The sequence below is a fragment of the Camellia sinensis genome, chromosome 7 (assembly GCF_055761805.1).
Source record: "Camellia sinensis isolate YWXY chromosome 7, ASM5576180v1, whole genome shotgun sequence".
Classification (NCBI taxonomy): domain Eukaryota; kingdom Viridiplantae; phylum Streptophyta; class Magnoliopsida; order Ericales; family Theaceae; genus Camellia; species Camellia sinensis.
In genome coordinates this window covers 200,091,270-200,106,039 of record NC_138967.1, presented here as the reverse complement: position 1 = coordinate 200,106,039, position 14,770 = coordinate 200,091,270, and the positions used below count along the sequence as shown (strand labels likewise).

At 35.1% G+C, this 14,770-nt stretch overlaps 1 protein-coding gene across 1 annotated transcript; it reads right to left on the bottom strand.

Annotated features, from left to right (window-relative positions):
• Positions 1–741: 741 nt before the first annotated feature.
• Positions 742–8,603, bottom strand: LOC114286069 (centrosomal protein). Its single transcript, XM_028229146.2, has 2 exons — positions 8,296–8,603; positions 742–1,110 (listed from the first exon to the last, which is right to left on the bottom strand). The coding sequence occupies exons 1-2, from the start codon at positions 8,494–8,496 to the stop codon at positions 880–882; spliced, it is 432 nt and encodes a 143-aa protein (XP_028084947.2). The 5' UTR covers positions 8,497–8,603; the 3' UTR covers positions 742–879.
• Between the last annotated feature and the right edge of the window lie 6,167 nt (positions 8,604–14,770).

Below are 14,770 nucleotides of genomic sequence, written 5' to 3'. Positions count from 1 at the left end.
TGAAAAAATGCACATCTAGAACTATTCAATGCTTAATTTCTCTCTCTCTCTCTCTCTCTCACACACACATACACACACACATACAAATATTAATAAAAAATAATACTACAAATTCATAAGTTTTATCTAAAATTTTATTTTAAAAAATCAATGGGTGATTGAGATTCTTTCTTAGCATGAACCCACAAAACACCAACTAAATCTCAAGGATACATTCTTCCTTTTCCTAGTAGATTTCTGAACAACAATTCTGCGTAGCTAGACATTTTGTCATCTCATTGTATGAACTCCAAGATGCTAAACTAACTTGATATATATTTTATCTGATTTGCCAGGCTAAACTAACTCCAGCACTCTAAAACCAATCACTACTTGTCCTCGCTTGGAAAACAACCAGTTTAGATAAAAAGTCAAAAAGTAACTAAAAAAGTCAAAAAAACCGACAATCCATACCAAAAAGTCAAAAATTCTATTTTCTCTCTTCTTTTTACACATCTTTTCATAAAAAGTCAAACAGTCATCACAAACATACTAGTTTTTTTTAACTCATATTTTAGCCAAATAGTCAAAAAATTATGAAATTAGCATATTCTCAAACGTACTAGAACTACTAGTACTGTCTAGTACATCCAATGTAGCGCAAAATGACCATCATATTTGCAATTGTACCCATGTATACCTAACATTTGTATTAGTGTGGAAATATCCTACAATAACCACAATCAGATATAACGCACCACATTCAGCAAAATAAAATAGATTAAAGTGACATGTTATGGTCTCCTTTCTCCAATTTGTTTTCCCGGTCACAACAAAATAGTCCCAAAATAATTTTTTTTTTTTTTTAAAAAAAAGAAGACAATCACACAATCACCCTGTCTACTTCTGTTGATGTTTATTGTCAAGTTGAGATCTGCTTTCCTCGGGGTTGGGGGTGGGGGTGGGGGTGGGGTTGGGAGTGGGCGCCGGAATAGGTTGAATTCTGACATATGGGTTCCTCGTCAAAGTCTCCCCCCTTAAAGCAGCAACATATCGATCGTTTGTATCCTCTTTCCTCTGCAGCTCGCCAAGGTATTCTCCCAGCCTCTCTCTATTCACTTTCCCCATCATCTATTTCACAAAGAAACCAACACATCTGTCACTGTCAGGATATAAATATACATATATTCTCTCAAAAGAAACAACTTCAAGACCAAAAGGAGAAGAGGAAAACGAAGATAACAGAAATGCTGAAACCCACTTCATAATACTTATTGCACTTCACACCAATGTACATATATATATATATATATATATATTATGCATAATCGATGGAATATATCCAATAGAAATTTAAGAGACAAATTTCAACTTGGACAAAGACATCTTATGACTATGCCCCTGAATTTCAACAGAAGAACGTATAAGGACAGCCATATATAAAACAGGTAAGCACAATGAATTTTATAATATTCCCATATCAACATAAATACAGGTCACCAAATGCAAGGGATTAAGGTTTGCTTTTTCTACAAGTAAGAGTAATGTACAAACAGAAAATTCATATAGAATTTTCATACATAATGAAGTGGCTTAATAGTGACCTTTCACTTCAAAACAAAACACCCTTAAAGACTTACATTTATAACAATGCCACTGCCACATCATTCTTGTGATGTTTTTTGTCTGAATTTTATGTATGAATAGCATTTTTCTACAAGTAAATATAAAATGCCAGAGATTACAAACACAAACAGGTGACAAAAGCATTTTTATTGTTTTGATCAGTAATGTAAGGAGACTAAAACTTGAGTCTCTGATCTCTTTTTGCTGATGATACCATCATATCGTGTGGAGCTGAGCTGAGGAAGAGTTATTGAGGTTATCTCCACAGTATATTGGAATGCTTTGAGGTGGTGTTGGGTTCGAAGGTCAATTTGGCTAAAAATGATGGCATTATTGACAATCTAGCGCTGCAGGGGAAAATGTTGCCATATCATTGTTGCATCATTGCATGCATAAAAATGTCGAGTAAACCTGTAACCACCTTCTGATTCACTATGCAATGAGAAAAGCAAGCAAGCCCTTTGACTGCTGAGATTTTACATGATTTTTGAACCACAAAAGGATGACATAAAACACCATGGAGGAATAAAACTGATGGAAACAAGTGGCAGTGTAATACCAAAGTTTATAAACGGCATGGCAAAGATGCTTCCAAGGCTCAAGCTTTGATTTGGCATGTGACGGATGATGCCAGGCCAGGCCACTTGGAAACTAGAATATTTTAGTTTTGAGTATTTTCTCTATTTCATGTTAATGTTTTATGTGAGCTTAGTTTAAGTTTTAGGATCAGGGGTGTTTTTGTAATTTGCATAATTTCTTGAATAGGTCTCAATAATGGGTAGTTGTGCTGCCCCATGGGTCTTGGCATTAGTTTAATATGTTTATATGAGTTTTATTTGGTATTAGATTAGTTTTAGAAGTCAATTATTTTTGGTTTTTTTTTTTTTTTGGTAAATCATACTTCTAGCTGGTAAAGTCTCTTGTAGTTTTATATAAAACTATGTATTGCTTCTAATTCAATAATGATCAGTTTTTACATAAATTTTCAAAGCTGTGAAGCCTGTTTTGGGATATTGTGATGCAACCCAAACCGCCTAAGAGATTTTAGAAGTGATCCGTAGTTTTCTGCCTCTTCTTTTCTTTTATTTTCTGTACAGTTCACAGATTACTGTTTACCACCTATAAATAGGGATGGCAATTTGAAACCCGACCCGACGGGGATCCCCAATCCCGACTCCGATTTAAACGGTTTTTCCCCGAAAAATACCCCCGACGGGGAGAAGACAGTATCTGAAAATCAATCCCCGATCCGTTTCAGGCCGGGGACGGTGATCAGTGTTTAAGCCCCGGCCCGGCCCGATCCCCGTCCCCGAATTTTCCCGAAGTAAAATTACTTTTATACCCCTTATATATATATATATATATATATATAAAACCAAACCCGTATATAATATACCAAATCTGTGTTGCTCTCACACTCACTCTCTGATATCTCTCTCTCTCTCTCTCTCTCTCTCTCTCTCTCACTCTCATCTCTCGCTCACTCTCTCGTTGTTCTCTCTGGCCCCGATCCCCCTCTCTCTCACCGACAGCGAGCCCCGACCCCCCCTCTCTCTCACCGACGGCGACATCACCACCACCGCTGGCCCCAACCCCCCCGACGGCGACATCACCACCATCGTTGGCCCCGACCCCCCCCTCTCTCACCGACGGCGACATCACTACCACCGCTAGCCCCGACCCCCCCTCTCTCACCAACGGCGACATCACCATCACTACCACGGTGATCAGTGTTAGATCTGTCTGTGTGTGTGTTAGATCTGTCTGTATGTATGATTTGTCTGTGTGTGTTAGATCTGTGTGTGTGTGTGTTAGATCTTCTTTTTTTTTTCTTTTTTTTTTTTGAGCTCATCAGATTATTAATGGTGATGAACAACAAATCTGTTAGATCTGAATTTTTTTTATTATTATTTACATTTGTTAGATCTGAAATTTTTGAGCTCATGAGATTGTTAATGTTGATGAACAACATTGTTAATAATTGTTGTTGTTGTTGATGACAGATCTGTTTAATTGTTGGTGTAGTTTGAAGAAATCATGGAACTGATTTTTTTTTTTTTTTCCTTTTGGTCGGGGACTTTTTGGGGTCGGGGAAACCCGATCCCCGTTAAGGGGCGGGGGTGGGGGCGGGGGCGGGGGCGGGCTCCCCGTCGGGGACAGGGGGAGTTTCCACCATCGGGGATTGGGGACGGGGAGGGTGATCCCCGGCCCCGCCCCGCCCCGCCCCGTTGCCATTCCTACCTATAAACGGCCTTTATTTTGCCAACAAATTCCTTTCTCTTTAAGCCCAAACCTTCTACAACCAAACCCTACATAACTCTTGGCATTCTTTCACTAAACCTAACCCTAAAACCAGCTTAAGAATGCTTCAAACCTGCGTGTGCTGCATCAAAAACCTGCACCTCTTTTTGGGTTCTTGAATTTTTCCAAATGTGGAGTAAATTAGTAGTGGTTGCAGAGCAAATGGAGAAGCTTACGCTGCAAGCAAGACAGCATACTAAGACAACTAAAATCTAAATTTTATTTGATGTTTAGTTTTTCTTGTTAGGCGTTTAGTTTAGTGAAGTACTTCTTATGGGTTTTTGCTCGTACTTTTATTTCAAAAGGTAAATGTGATTTTTAAGGGAGCCATGTGACTTTCGATGGCAGATTAGTCATTTAATTCCTTTTATTCTGCTGCACATGACAAATAGCCCTTAGATTTTATTTTTATTTTTTTTTTATTTTTTTGAACGAAAATAGCCCTTAGATTAGGTTAATAAAAGGCTGACATCTATTAGGAAATCAAATCTTCCTAACGTGAGACACAAAATAACAAACAAACAAAAAAAAACAAATCAAAGACATCACACACACACAAGAACATAATGATTTACATGGTTCATCCCACAGTAAGGCTACGTCCACGGCTACTATGGTTTTCACTATGATTATAAAACAATTACAACTCTCTATCATACAAGAGGCACCCCCCTATTCTATTTATAAGCATAGAAATTAGGACAACGTGGAAGCAATTAGAAATTACCAAAAGTACCCCTGGGCCCCCCTTCACTTGGGGGGAGGCCCTCCCAAACCCCCCATTGGACCCATGGCCCAGTGTACAGTATCAGGATCCACAAGAACATACTTTTTGTTAGGACAGCCCTAGTCTTTAAAGGGTTGTTCCAGGTTGTATTCAAAGGCTTTTGGACCATCATTTGCGCAATTTTAAGTCTTCTACATAAAGTTTCTTACTCTCCCTTTGTTTTGGGATTGAGATGTGGGTGTTTCAGCCAAGTCTAAGCTTGTTCTAGCTCTGGTTCTGTGTATCATTTAATCTTTTTGTTAACAGATTGCATCAAGCATTAGTTGGTCCACTGGAGTTGTCTGGGAATTTCAAGCATTTCTCTAGTATTTTACAAGCAGCCACCTGGGAGAACAAAGCCACCTCACCTACCTGTTTTTAACCTGTTCAGAACGCAACAGTAGATCAACAACAACAACGAATGATCCTCTGCAATTGAAGATTTAAAAAGGCAAATCAAACAGACCAGCACCTATTCCATCTAATGATAACCTTTGGGACAATCAGTTTGTGGGTATTTAGTAGTGAGGTGGTTGGTCATAGACCTCTAGGAAGATGGTGGGCACTTCAATGGCTTGTCAATTGTTGGAGGCAAAGGAGGAGAGAAACAAAGCAGCCTTAGAGGGAGAGAGTGTGGCAGTGAGAGAGACCCTTAAAATTCCCTTTCTGGTGGTTGGTTCACAATCATGAATCTAAAAGTCAATTCAACAAACACTATGTGAGCAACTCAATTTCAACACAATTGTAACAATATAATCAACTACAAATGAATCTAAAGTAAAATCTAGCAAACACAATAGAGAGTCAAGATTTTTGATGAGGAAAAAACCTCATGAACCTCCAATTAAGATTAAAATAAAATAAAAAATAAAAAAGCCCAAGGCCACCAAATCAATCTACTAGATCAAATGAGCAATTACAATAAAGTCTTACAATCACTGGTGAATCAACACCCAATACACTCAAGCTCCTCTTGCCAAATCCATGTTCATTGGTCTCTCAAGATCGGTCTCCGAAGAGTTGAATCCACAACACAATCACCACCTCTGAAATCCACCAAAAGTCTTCAATTGCCATTGGAATCCACCAAAGGACTTCGTCCAAGTGCAAAAGAAGAGAATTGTGAACTTGGAGATGATTGATTCAAGCTTGTTGATAGATAGATCTCAACAACAACATTCTTCCTTTTGTTGATTGAGACATGTTTGTTAAGCCAATTTTAGCTTATACTAGCTCATTGATTCCCCTTTGTTAGGTTTACTTAGTTGATTTCCATTTGCACAAAACCTCCTGTGTTTGTAATTGTTTGGGGGGCTTTACAAGTTGATTGTTCTAAAAAGGTTGAGCTCACTATTGTTTCCATCTTGTTTGCTTGATGGTTGTGTTTCATGGGAATTTCATTATGAAAGGTATATGACTTGTCCATACCCTCACACGTCACAGTTTTTAGAACTTTGTTTTAAAGTCAAAATTCTGAGCTCCTTAGCTTAAAGCTCGACAAGAGCTCAAGCACCTAAACTCCTACAAGGTGTGCTCACTTTGCGCTCTACAAGAGCACGAGCACCTGATTTCCTGTAAAGTGCACTCATTTAGCGCTTGACAAGAGCTCAAGCGCCTAATTTCCTGTGAATCACGTTCAACCCTGCCTTTTTATGGTCGTTTATGCCCCTTTCGCCCTCAAATTGTTTTTTAAACAAATATGATCTCATCTTTGTAGAGATTCAAGAATACAAGCTTAAGATATACTTTCTCTCTCTAGTCTTTCATCTAAGCTTGTGCTTCAAAAATCCATTGATGGATTTATCAATCTAGAGATCAAACCATATATTCAACCATCAATTCCCTCTAGCTTGATTGTATTGATACGGACAATCTCAGAAAAAACTTCACACATATTCTTCATCCCTATAACACCATGGTCGATTGAAGATCTAAGGCATTAATTTCGAAATATTGGAGCTTGAAGTTACATGGAGATTCTTGGATCTGTTGTGCTTGTTTGTGCAGGGCCACTTTGGAGTGAAGATTAAGCTTCTTGAAGCTTGTGGTGGGCTCCATTATAGGTATAAGTGTGGGTAAGACAATGTAAATCCTTAATTGAGTCTTGTAACTATTTGATTCACTGATCTAGTGAAAATTGGTGGTGGGATCGATGTTTTCATCGCATTGAATAATTTTCCCAAAGGTTTTCCACGTAAAGTGCATCTCTTCTATTGATTCCTTAAATTCTATTGAATGAGTGTTGGCTTTAATCAATAGTTGATTTACTTTGTTATTGTTCATTAGGTAGAATTGACCCATTCAACCTCCCCTCTAGGGTCAATTACTTGTGTTGTGATTGTTTCAAATATTGTCGGACCGACTTCCACAATCTCTCTTAAAATCAATTGGTGTTTGGGAAGGGTTTCACTTTTGTCTTTTATGGCATTCGACATCGCACCCCGTATGCCCATTTTAAAGCAGCCGTAAAGAGTGGCATTGTGTACTGACACCCTTAATCATTATTTAAATATTCTTTGTATAAGTAGCGGTGGTATGCTTTTTCTTTATGGAAATATCATATTTAGATGGTCCCTTGAAATAGAGGAAGGCTCAAGTTCCACATTAGGGGAAGGCTCAGGCGAGGGCCTAGGGAGGGATCATGTTGATATCAAGCCTGGGAGCCCTCTCAACGGGAACTTCCACTTACTTCTTCGCGCAGTGGTAGATTGAGATCAATGTTCGCCCGAGGGCAAGGGTCTAAGCTCGAAGCACCGGAACCGTCTCCAAGAAACATCATATGCACGAGAGGGGGCATGGCCTCGCTACCGATCAAAGCCCGACCTCCAAGAACTTATGATGTTATTTCTTATAAAGAGTATGTCAAAATTGATTCAAGGCAATGCTGTCATAGATGATATGAGTTTGTAAAAAAGTTTGAGGTTCACCAGAGTTATGTGGATAAGGACACCACTCATCAGTCTGTTGAACTCCCCATAATCACAAGAAACATGGATTTGTTAACAAAATCTATGCATAAATGAAGTTGTTCTATATTCATTTTATTGGAACAATAATGCTAGGCTAGGATGAACCACACCACATTTAAGTTGAGGGCTCCATAGATTTCGCAGCAAACATTTCAAAGGGAAGATAATGGGAATTCCCAATGAATATATTTATATTCTTGGTTTTAGAAAATCCACAGTTTTTTTCCCGATAATTGGACAACCGAATAGGGTTTATTATCAGAGGATTTAGACCGAATACGAAATTGGCAATACAACCCACAAGAGTTGTTTAGGTCTCTGATTGTGAAAGATGAGTACTGGTTTGTACTACTAAAGAATTAATCCAACACCAACGGAAGAGAAAAATGAATAAACAAATAAAAATAAAAACTCAAAGAGCAATCAAATATGACAAAAGCCCTAAACATCTTGATCGGTAAATGAACCACCAATTTAAACGACGTAAAAAAACAAGACAAGACAAAGGATAGCTGTAAACACCAAACAAGTGGAAGAGTGAAGAAGCTGAAGATGAAATCCAAGTAAAGCTGAATACTTACTGGAGTAAATAAATCTATTAATGACGATGATGAAAGAAGATGAGAGAAAGAAGTAAAAAGAGAGAAGACTAACAAGCGAATCGGGGCGAGCTTTGTGGCGGAGATGGGATTCGAGCTGTTGATTGCGGGAGTTGGTGATCTGCATGACACCGTAGCCAATAACCCCAGGAACCACTCCACAGACAGTCGCGAACATCAGGAAGAAGGGCTTCGAGTCCCGAGTCTTCCTCACTATCCACCTCCACATCTCGCTCTTCTCCCACAGTATCGACATTCCCACTGCCTCTCTCTCTCTCTCTCTCTCTCCCCTCCTCGCCTGTTTTGGGGTTTTTTTTTTTTTTTTTTTTTCTCTATTTTAAATCTACCACACTACAAAAATATATTAATTTTCACCTTGTTCGATTATATGAAATTTTTTGAAAATTTATTTTTTTTGTATTTTTTTTAGAACCTTTTTTTAATATTTTATATAAATTTTTATTTCTTTAAATACAGCTAAATACACTTTAGTAAATAGAAAAAATATATGAAAATTCATTATAATTTCATACTTTGATATATTTAATAATTTTTTTAATTTTTTGTACAAATATATCAATATTAAAGTGAATCTAAAAAGTTTTTTAAAAAAAAATAAAATATTCATAATATTTCATCTACTGAATACGAGAGTTCGTGCTATGCCCAAATGAGGTAATAGTGGCCAAACGAATTCTCTAATCACGCGAGTAAAAGAGATGGAAAACTATCATCTGTCTCTTCTCTCATCTTACCCTCGTCTCTTCTACTCATAATCTCTCAATTCTGTGGCCACCATCACTACAGGCGTTGCCAGCGACTCTTTTTCCAATCCAACGAGATAATTCTGTCACATTCAGCGCTAACCCCACCGACAACTTCCCTTCCCAATGTCCTTCCAACAACGACATTTCTCTGGTCATCCCTCACTGCCCTCTATCCTCTCTCATTCTTAGTCTCCTCTCTTGCGATGTTGATGATGGGTAGTTCACGGTGGTGATTGACGACGAATCTGTTAAGGTGAAAGGTTTTGGGTGGTGACTTGGGGTGTGGCCTTGGTTGGTCAGCAAATAAGTGACAATGAGGGTGTAGAGATTGGCGGAGGAGTAGCGGCAACCATGGATGTCAATTCTCCAATCACCTATTTGGTTCTTTTTTTCCTTCATAGATTCAAATATGAAGGCGACAACAAAGGTAAGCACCGACAAATAAGGAGAAAGGATAAGAAATAAAACAAGAATAAGGTTTCGTTGTGTGTGTTTCATGTATACATGTAACAAATGGAGCTTAATTGGCAGCAAACTTTGACACCTCATTCGGGCAATTCAATCAGGGGATTCGGTGGACGTAGCGGTATTGTAAAATATTTTTAAAGTAAAAAATACAAATTGAAAACTTAAAATACTATTTCTTAAAATTTCAAAACAAAACAGATTGAATGTAATTTTACCATATGTTATAGCCCATTCAACACTTCATCAAATTCATTTTTTCAAAAAATTATTAAAATGTATAATTTATTCATCAAATGTATATCAAATTAAAATTTCATTAAATAATAAATAAAAAATTTGGTCAAATTTTCAACAAATATTTTTTTCACTTAAATTCAATGAAATTATAAAAATATAAAAGATTGAATATCAAATTATATATTTTTTAGCTTAATTGATTAAAGAAGGTTTTGAGTTTTTTTGACTATTTTAGCCTGGGGTAAAAAGTTTGGTTTGGGAAGGGTTTTTTGATTTTTTTACTTTTTTGGCTTTTTTTGTGATAGAAGAATGTAATGATTATGGGTTGGATGTGATATTTTATTTTTTGTGGCTAAAATAGTCTATTTTGTCTTTTGTGACTAAAATAGTCAAAAAAGTCCCGTTTAGCTCTTGCCAATCGGAGCCTAAATATTTTCAAAAAGACTTGATATAGGAAATTTAATTATCACAATTTGGGTAACTTACATTAAATTAAGCTTTTGTTTTAATTGTTTGACGAATTTGATAAAAAAAAATATAAAAGAAAAAAAGGGAAAAGTTGGAGATACTCTTTTAAGCATATTATAGTGGGAGTCTCAAGGGAAAATTAAGAGGAAAAAATGAAAGAAATAACTTCATAAGTTATAGAAAAAAGTTTAAAAAATACTAGACAAAATGTTGCGGTTTTATTCTCTCTTGTTTAACCAAAAATAGTTTCTCCTGTTTTTTTCTTGATGTCATTTTTTTTTTCCTCTTTATCTCATGTTTGCCTAATAAGAGAATAAAATCATATTTTATTTTACAACTTTACTCTCTCAGTTAATATAAATATACGGTCGTGGCGCATTTGTATCAAATTTTAGAACTACTCCTAATTTTCCTTTATTATAATAGTTAGTGGTGTGGGTTGGAAAAATGGTTTAGGACCGTTTTGGGACTTATCTTTTTAGTTAAAAAGTCAAAAAGTTATTTTTTTAACTAAAAAATCAACAATTCATATTAAAAAGTCAAAAATTCTCTTTTCTCTCTATTTTTTGCACATCTTTTTGTAATTAACCAAAAAGTCATCCCAAACATATAAGTTTTTTTTACCTACTTTTTTAGCCAAATAGCCAAAAAGTTACTAAATTAGCCTGTTCCCAAACGAGGCTTTAATATAGGTATATTTTGGGCTGTTTTTGAGCCTAAAATTTGAGTAAGCCCCAAACGTCTTTTGTGATGGGTCCGAAAAGGTGAAGTGTTCCTTACCGCGCGGCAAGTCACACGGTGAAGACAGAACGTCAAAACCATTTATGAGTGAATGAGAAGTTGACGTCGTTTTCGGGTCTAACATTAATTTTTTAAATGAAATTCATTTGAATTTTTTCAATAAAAATTATTGTGGAAATTTAATTTAATTCTAAATTCAAAGTTTGGATTCCTAAGTGGTTTCCTAAAATTTATAATTATGGAAATTTAATTTAATTCTAAATTCAAATTTTAGGTTCCTATGTGGTTTCATAAAATTTGTACCTCAGGAGGAGATGTAATTTTTAAAACATGAGAAGAAAAACTATAATAAAATATAAACCTCAGAGGGTGTCATATCCTGTTTCTAACTGTTTTGCTACTTCTGGTCAATCTTCTCTGTTGTTTATTTGATTAATCATGTTTTCAGTTCATCTTAATCACCCAAAAGATCAGTCTGTTATATCCATCTAGTTTAAGTCACCCACTTCTTCCCAGTCTTGTGTAAGTCCTTCAGTTTAGGCAGAGTCAGACTTTGGGGTTTTAAGATAGGGTATGTATGTATACTAGGTATGTGATAAAACTGACAAGAATAGGGTATGTATTAAGATATCTGTAAAACTGATTAATTAAACCAAACAATGAGTCGATTATTTAGAAGTAACTCATCAGTCAGTTCTAGGTCAACAACTTTACCCTCTATACCAAATCAAGGGTTAGTAATTAATGAAGAAGATGTTGAAATACAAAATGATAAATTTAATGCTGGATGGAACATACCCAAACTACCAATCAAAGAAATTTATAAAACTACTTTTCTACAAAATGTTTTCAAAGTTACTCTCCATGTTAAAACTATTGAACAAGTTTATGCCTTGGAAAAACCTCTCCAAACCTGCCAATTATTTGATTCAAACCTAATCAAATGACACCTCAATAATGGCTATAATTTTATGCATATTGGTTTAATTCAAGTCGGTGTCAATCCATTAACTATAGTTGGTAAAAACACTTCTGTTCTATTATGTTTACACGATGCTCGTTTTCTTAAGTATAATGATAATCTCATGGGTATGATGGAAACTGGTCTTCACAAGGGTCCAGTACATTTTAATTGTTTTCCTGATTTTACACTTAGTTTAAGAGATCCACATATTCTTAAAGCTTTAACACTTAACATTCAATTACATGGTTCCTACATAGAAATGTTAGAAAAATCACATAATATTGCTTTAATTTATCGTGTTCATTATAAATGTATGCAAACTAATCTCAATGTTCATGCTTTACATAAAAGTCCCAGAGATAAGACTTTATTAATCCAAAGTAGTAGTAGTGGTGAATCCAATATTAATATTCCCCAAATGATTGAATGGCAAAATATAGATTTACCTGAACAATGGATTACTGTCAATGAAAATTACAAACATAATCAACAACAATCCTCTATCCAAGATATTCAACATATTCAACAGTTTAATGATGGTTCTGTCGGAATTAAATTTAATCGTAGTCAATCTTCTAGACATAGTACTTCTAGTGTTCCTACTGAAATCTCAACTGATGATGAAATATTTAATACTCCTTTATTCCGGAAGAATAGCCAAATACATCTTGGTCCAACCAATCAAACTTCCAAACATAAACTAAAAGGAATTGACAATTCTACTACATCCCAGGTTAGTAAACCTGTTTATACTACGACTACACATTTCCCTGAAGAAGAAATAGCCTCAAATAATTCCCCAACTCAAACTGATTTTGAAGAATTGATACCACCTGTGAATCCCCAGTTAATGACAATTAAAAAGAATTTTCAACCTGATTTAGATAAATTACTTATTGAATTTAGATCTAAAGACAACAGAACTAAACGACATGCTTACCGTGCTAAATATAATTCTGCTCAGCAATCCAGAATAACTAGAGAATGGTATGATTTTATGGTTCAATATGGTTTTGAATTATCCTTCTTTGATTATATGGATCAATATTACAAAAAGATTAACACAATCACCAAACATAAATGGAAAACTTCTCCTAATATTTCTGTTAGCTCCAATCATCCTTCATTGGCAACTATAATTATTGATCATCAAGGTTCTGAAGTTCCAGCCTCTCCTTTTAAACTACCTGGTACTGATTCTGAAATGAAAAAAGTAATAGAACAAAATAATTATACTAATCAATGTTTAACAACAATTGGTAAGCAATTAGATAAACTAGAAATTAATTTAGAGGAACAACAATCTGCTAAAACTACTAAATCATTAGACCAACCTTTACTAAATCTTCCCAGTCATCGTTCTAAACGAACCAGCCTCGTTACTAATGATCAATCTACTGTCAAAGCTATTGAACAATTATTCACTAAATTAACTCCCAATGATACTTCTACATCTAAAGATAAAGGTCTTACTGTTTTAAATCAACAACCTATTACCAACACTGTTTCTGATCACTCCGAAACTGACACTACTGATAATGAAATAAATCAATTAGCCCAACAGTTTCAACCTTCTAATTTTAATAAAATTCATTATCCCAAAGTTAATCTTCAAACTACAAAAAATTGGTATTCTCGACCTACTCCACCTGACCTCCAATTTGAAGAAACTAATATTAGTAATCAATTTTCTATTTCTACTAAACGTTTATATGAATGGAATATTGATGGTCAAAGTGAAGATCAGATCCTGCAAAAATTAAATCATTTATCCATGGTAGCAAATAGTTATCTTAGTAATTATCCTCAATATTCTCAACCTGAAATTGTTTCCTTACTCACCTTTGGTTTTACTGGTATGCTCAAATCTTGGTGGGAAAAATACCTTACTGAAGAACAACGTGATACAATCATCTATGCTAATCAAACTGATGAAAATGGTCTACCCATCTTTGATGAATCTATAGGATGTTGTCACCCTGATGGTATTAACCAACTCATATATACAATAGTTCGACATTTTATTGGTACACCTACGAATATTTATTCTCGAATCCATGATCAACTAAGTAATCTTAACTGTCCAACCTTAAGTGATTTTAGATGGTATAAAGATGTATTCACCTCTAGAGTTATGTTAAGAGATGGCTGTACTAAACCCTTCTGGAAAGAGAAATTTATTAATGGATTACCTAGCTTATTTGCTCACAAAATTAGAGATGTTCTTAGTCAACCTACTGGTATTATTGAATACGATAATTTAACATATGGTGATATAATTAGCACTATACAAAAAGAATGTTTAAAAATGTGTATTGATCTTAAACTTACTCAAAAAACTAATAAAGATAAACATAAAGCTAAATATGAATTAGGCAATTTCTGTGAACAATATGGTTTACCTCCTGTTGCACCCTCTCGTAGGAAATCACACAAATACTCCAAACATAAATCATCATACAAACATTCCAATAAATATAAATCTACGAAGAATTATTCACCTTCCAAATCCAATGATAAATTCTATACCAAACCTAAAAAGAAATATTATAAATCTAAATCACATCCAAAATCTAAATCTACCAAAGATGTTACTTGTTATAACTGTGGTCAAAAAGGTCATTATTCTAATAAATGTAAAGAAAAACAAAAATTAAAAGATAGAGTCAATCAACTCCAAATTGATGATAACTCCAAAAATCAGTTATATGAAATTTTCCAATTAAATCAATCTGTTAGTAGTTCTTCCTCTTCTGATCAACCTGATACTTCATTCGATTATCATTCACCAAGCAGTGATTCTGATAACAATATTACTATCGGCTGTAATGATGTTTGTTGCAAATCTGTTAAACAAATAACTGTTCTCAACAAAAGTACTCAAG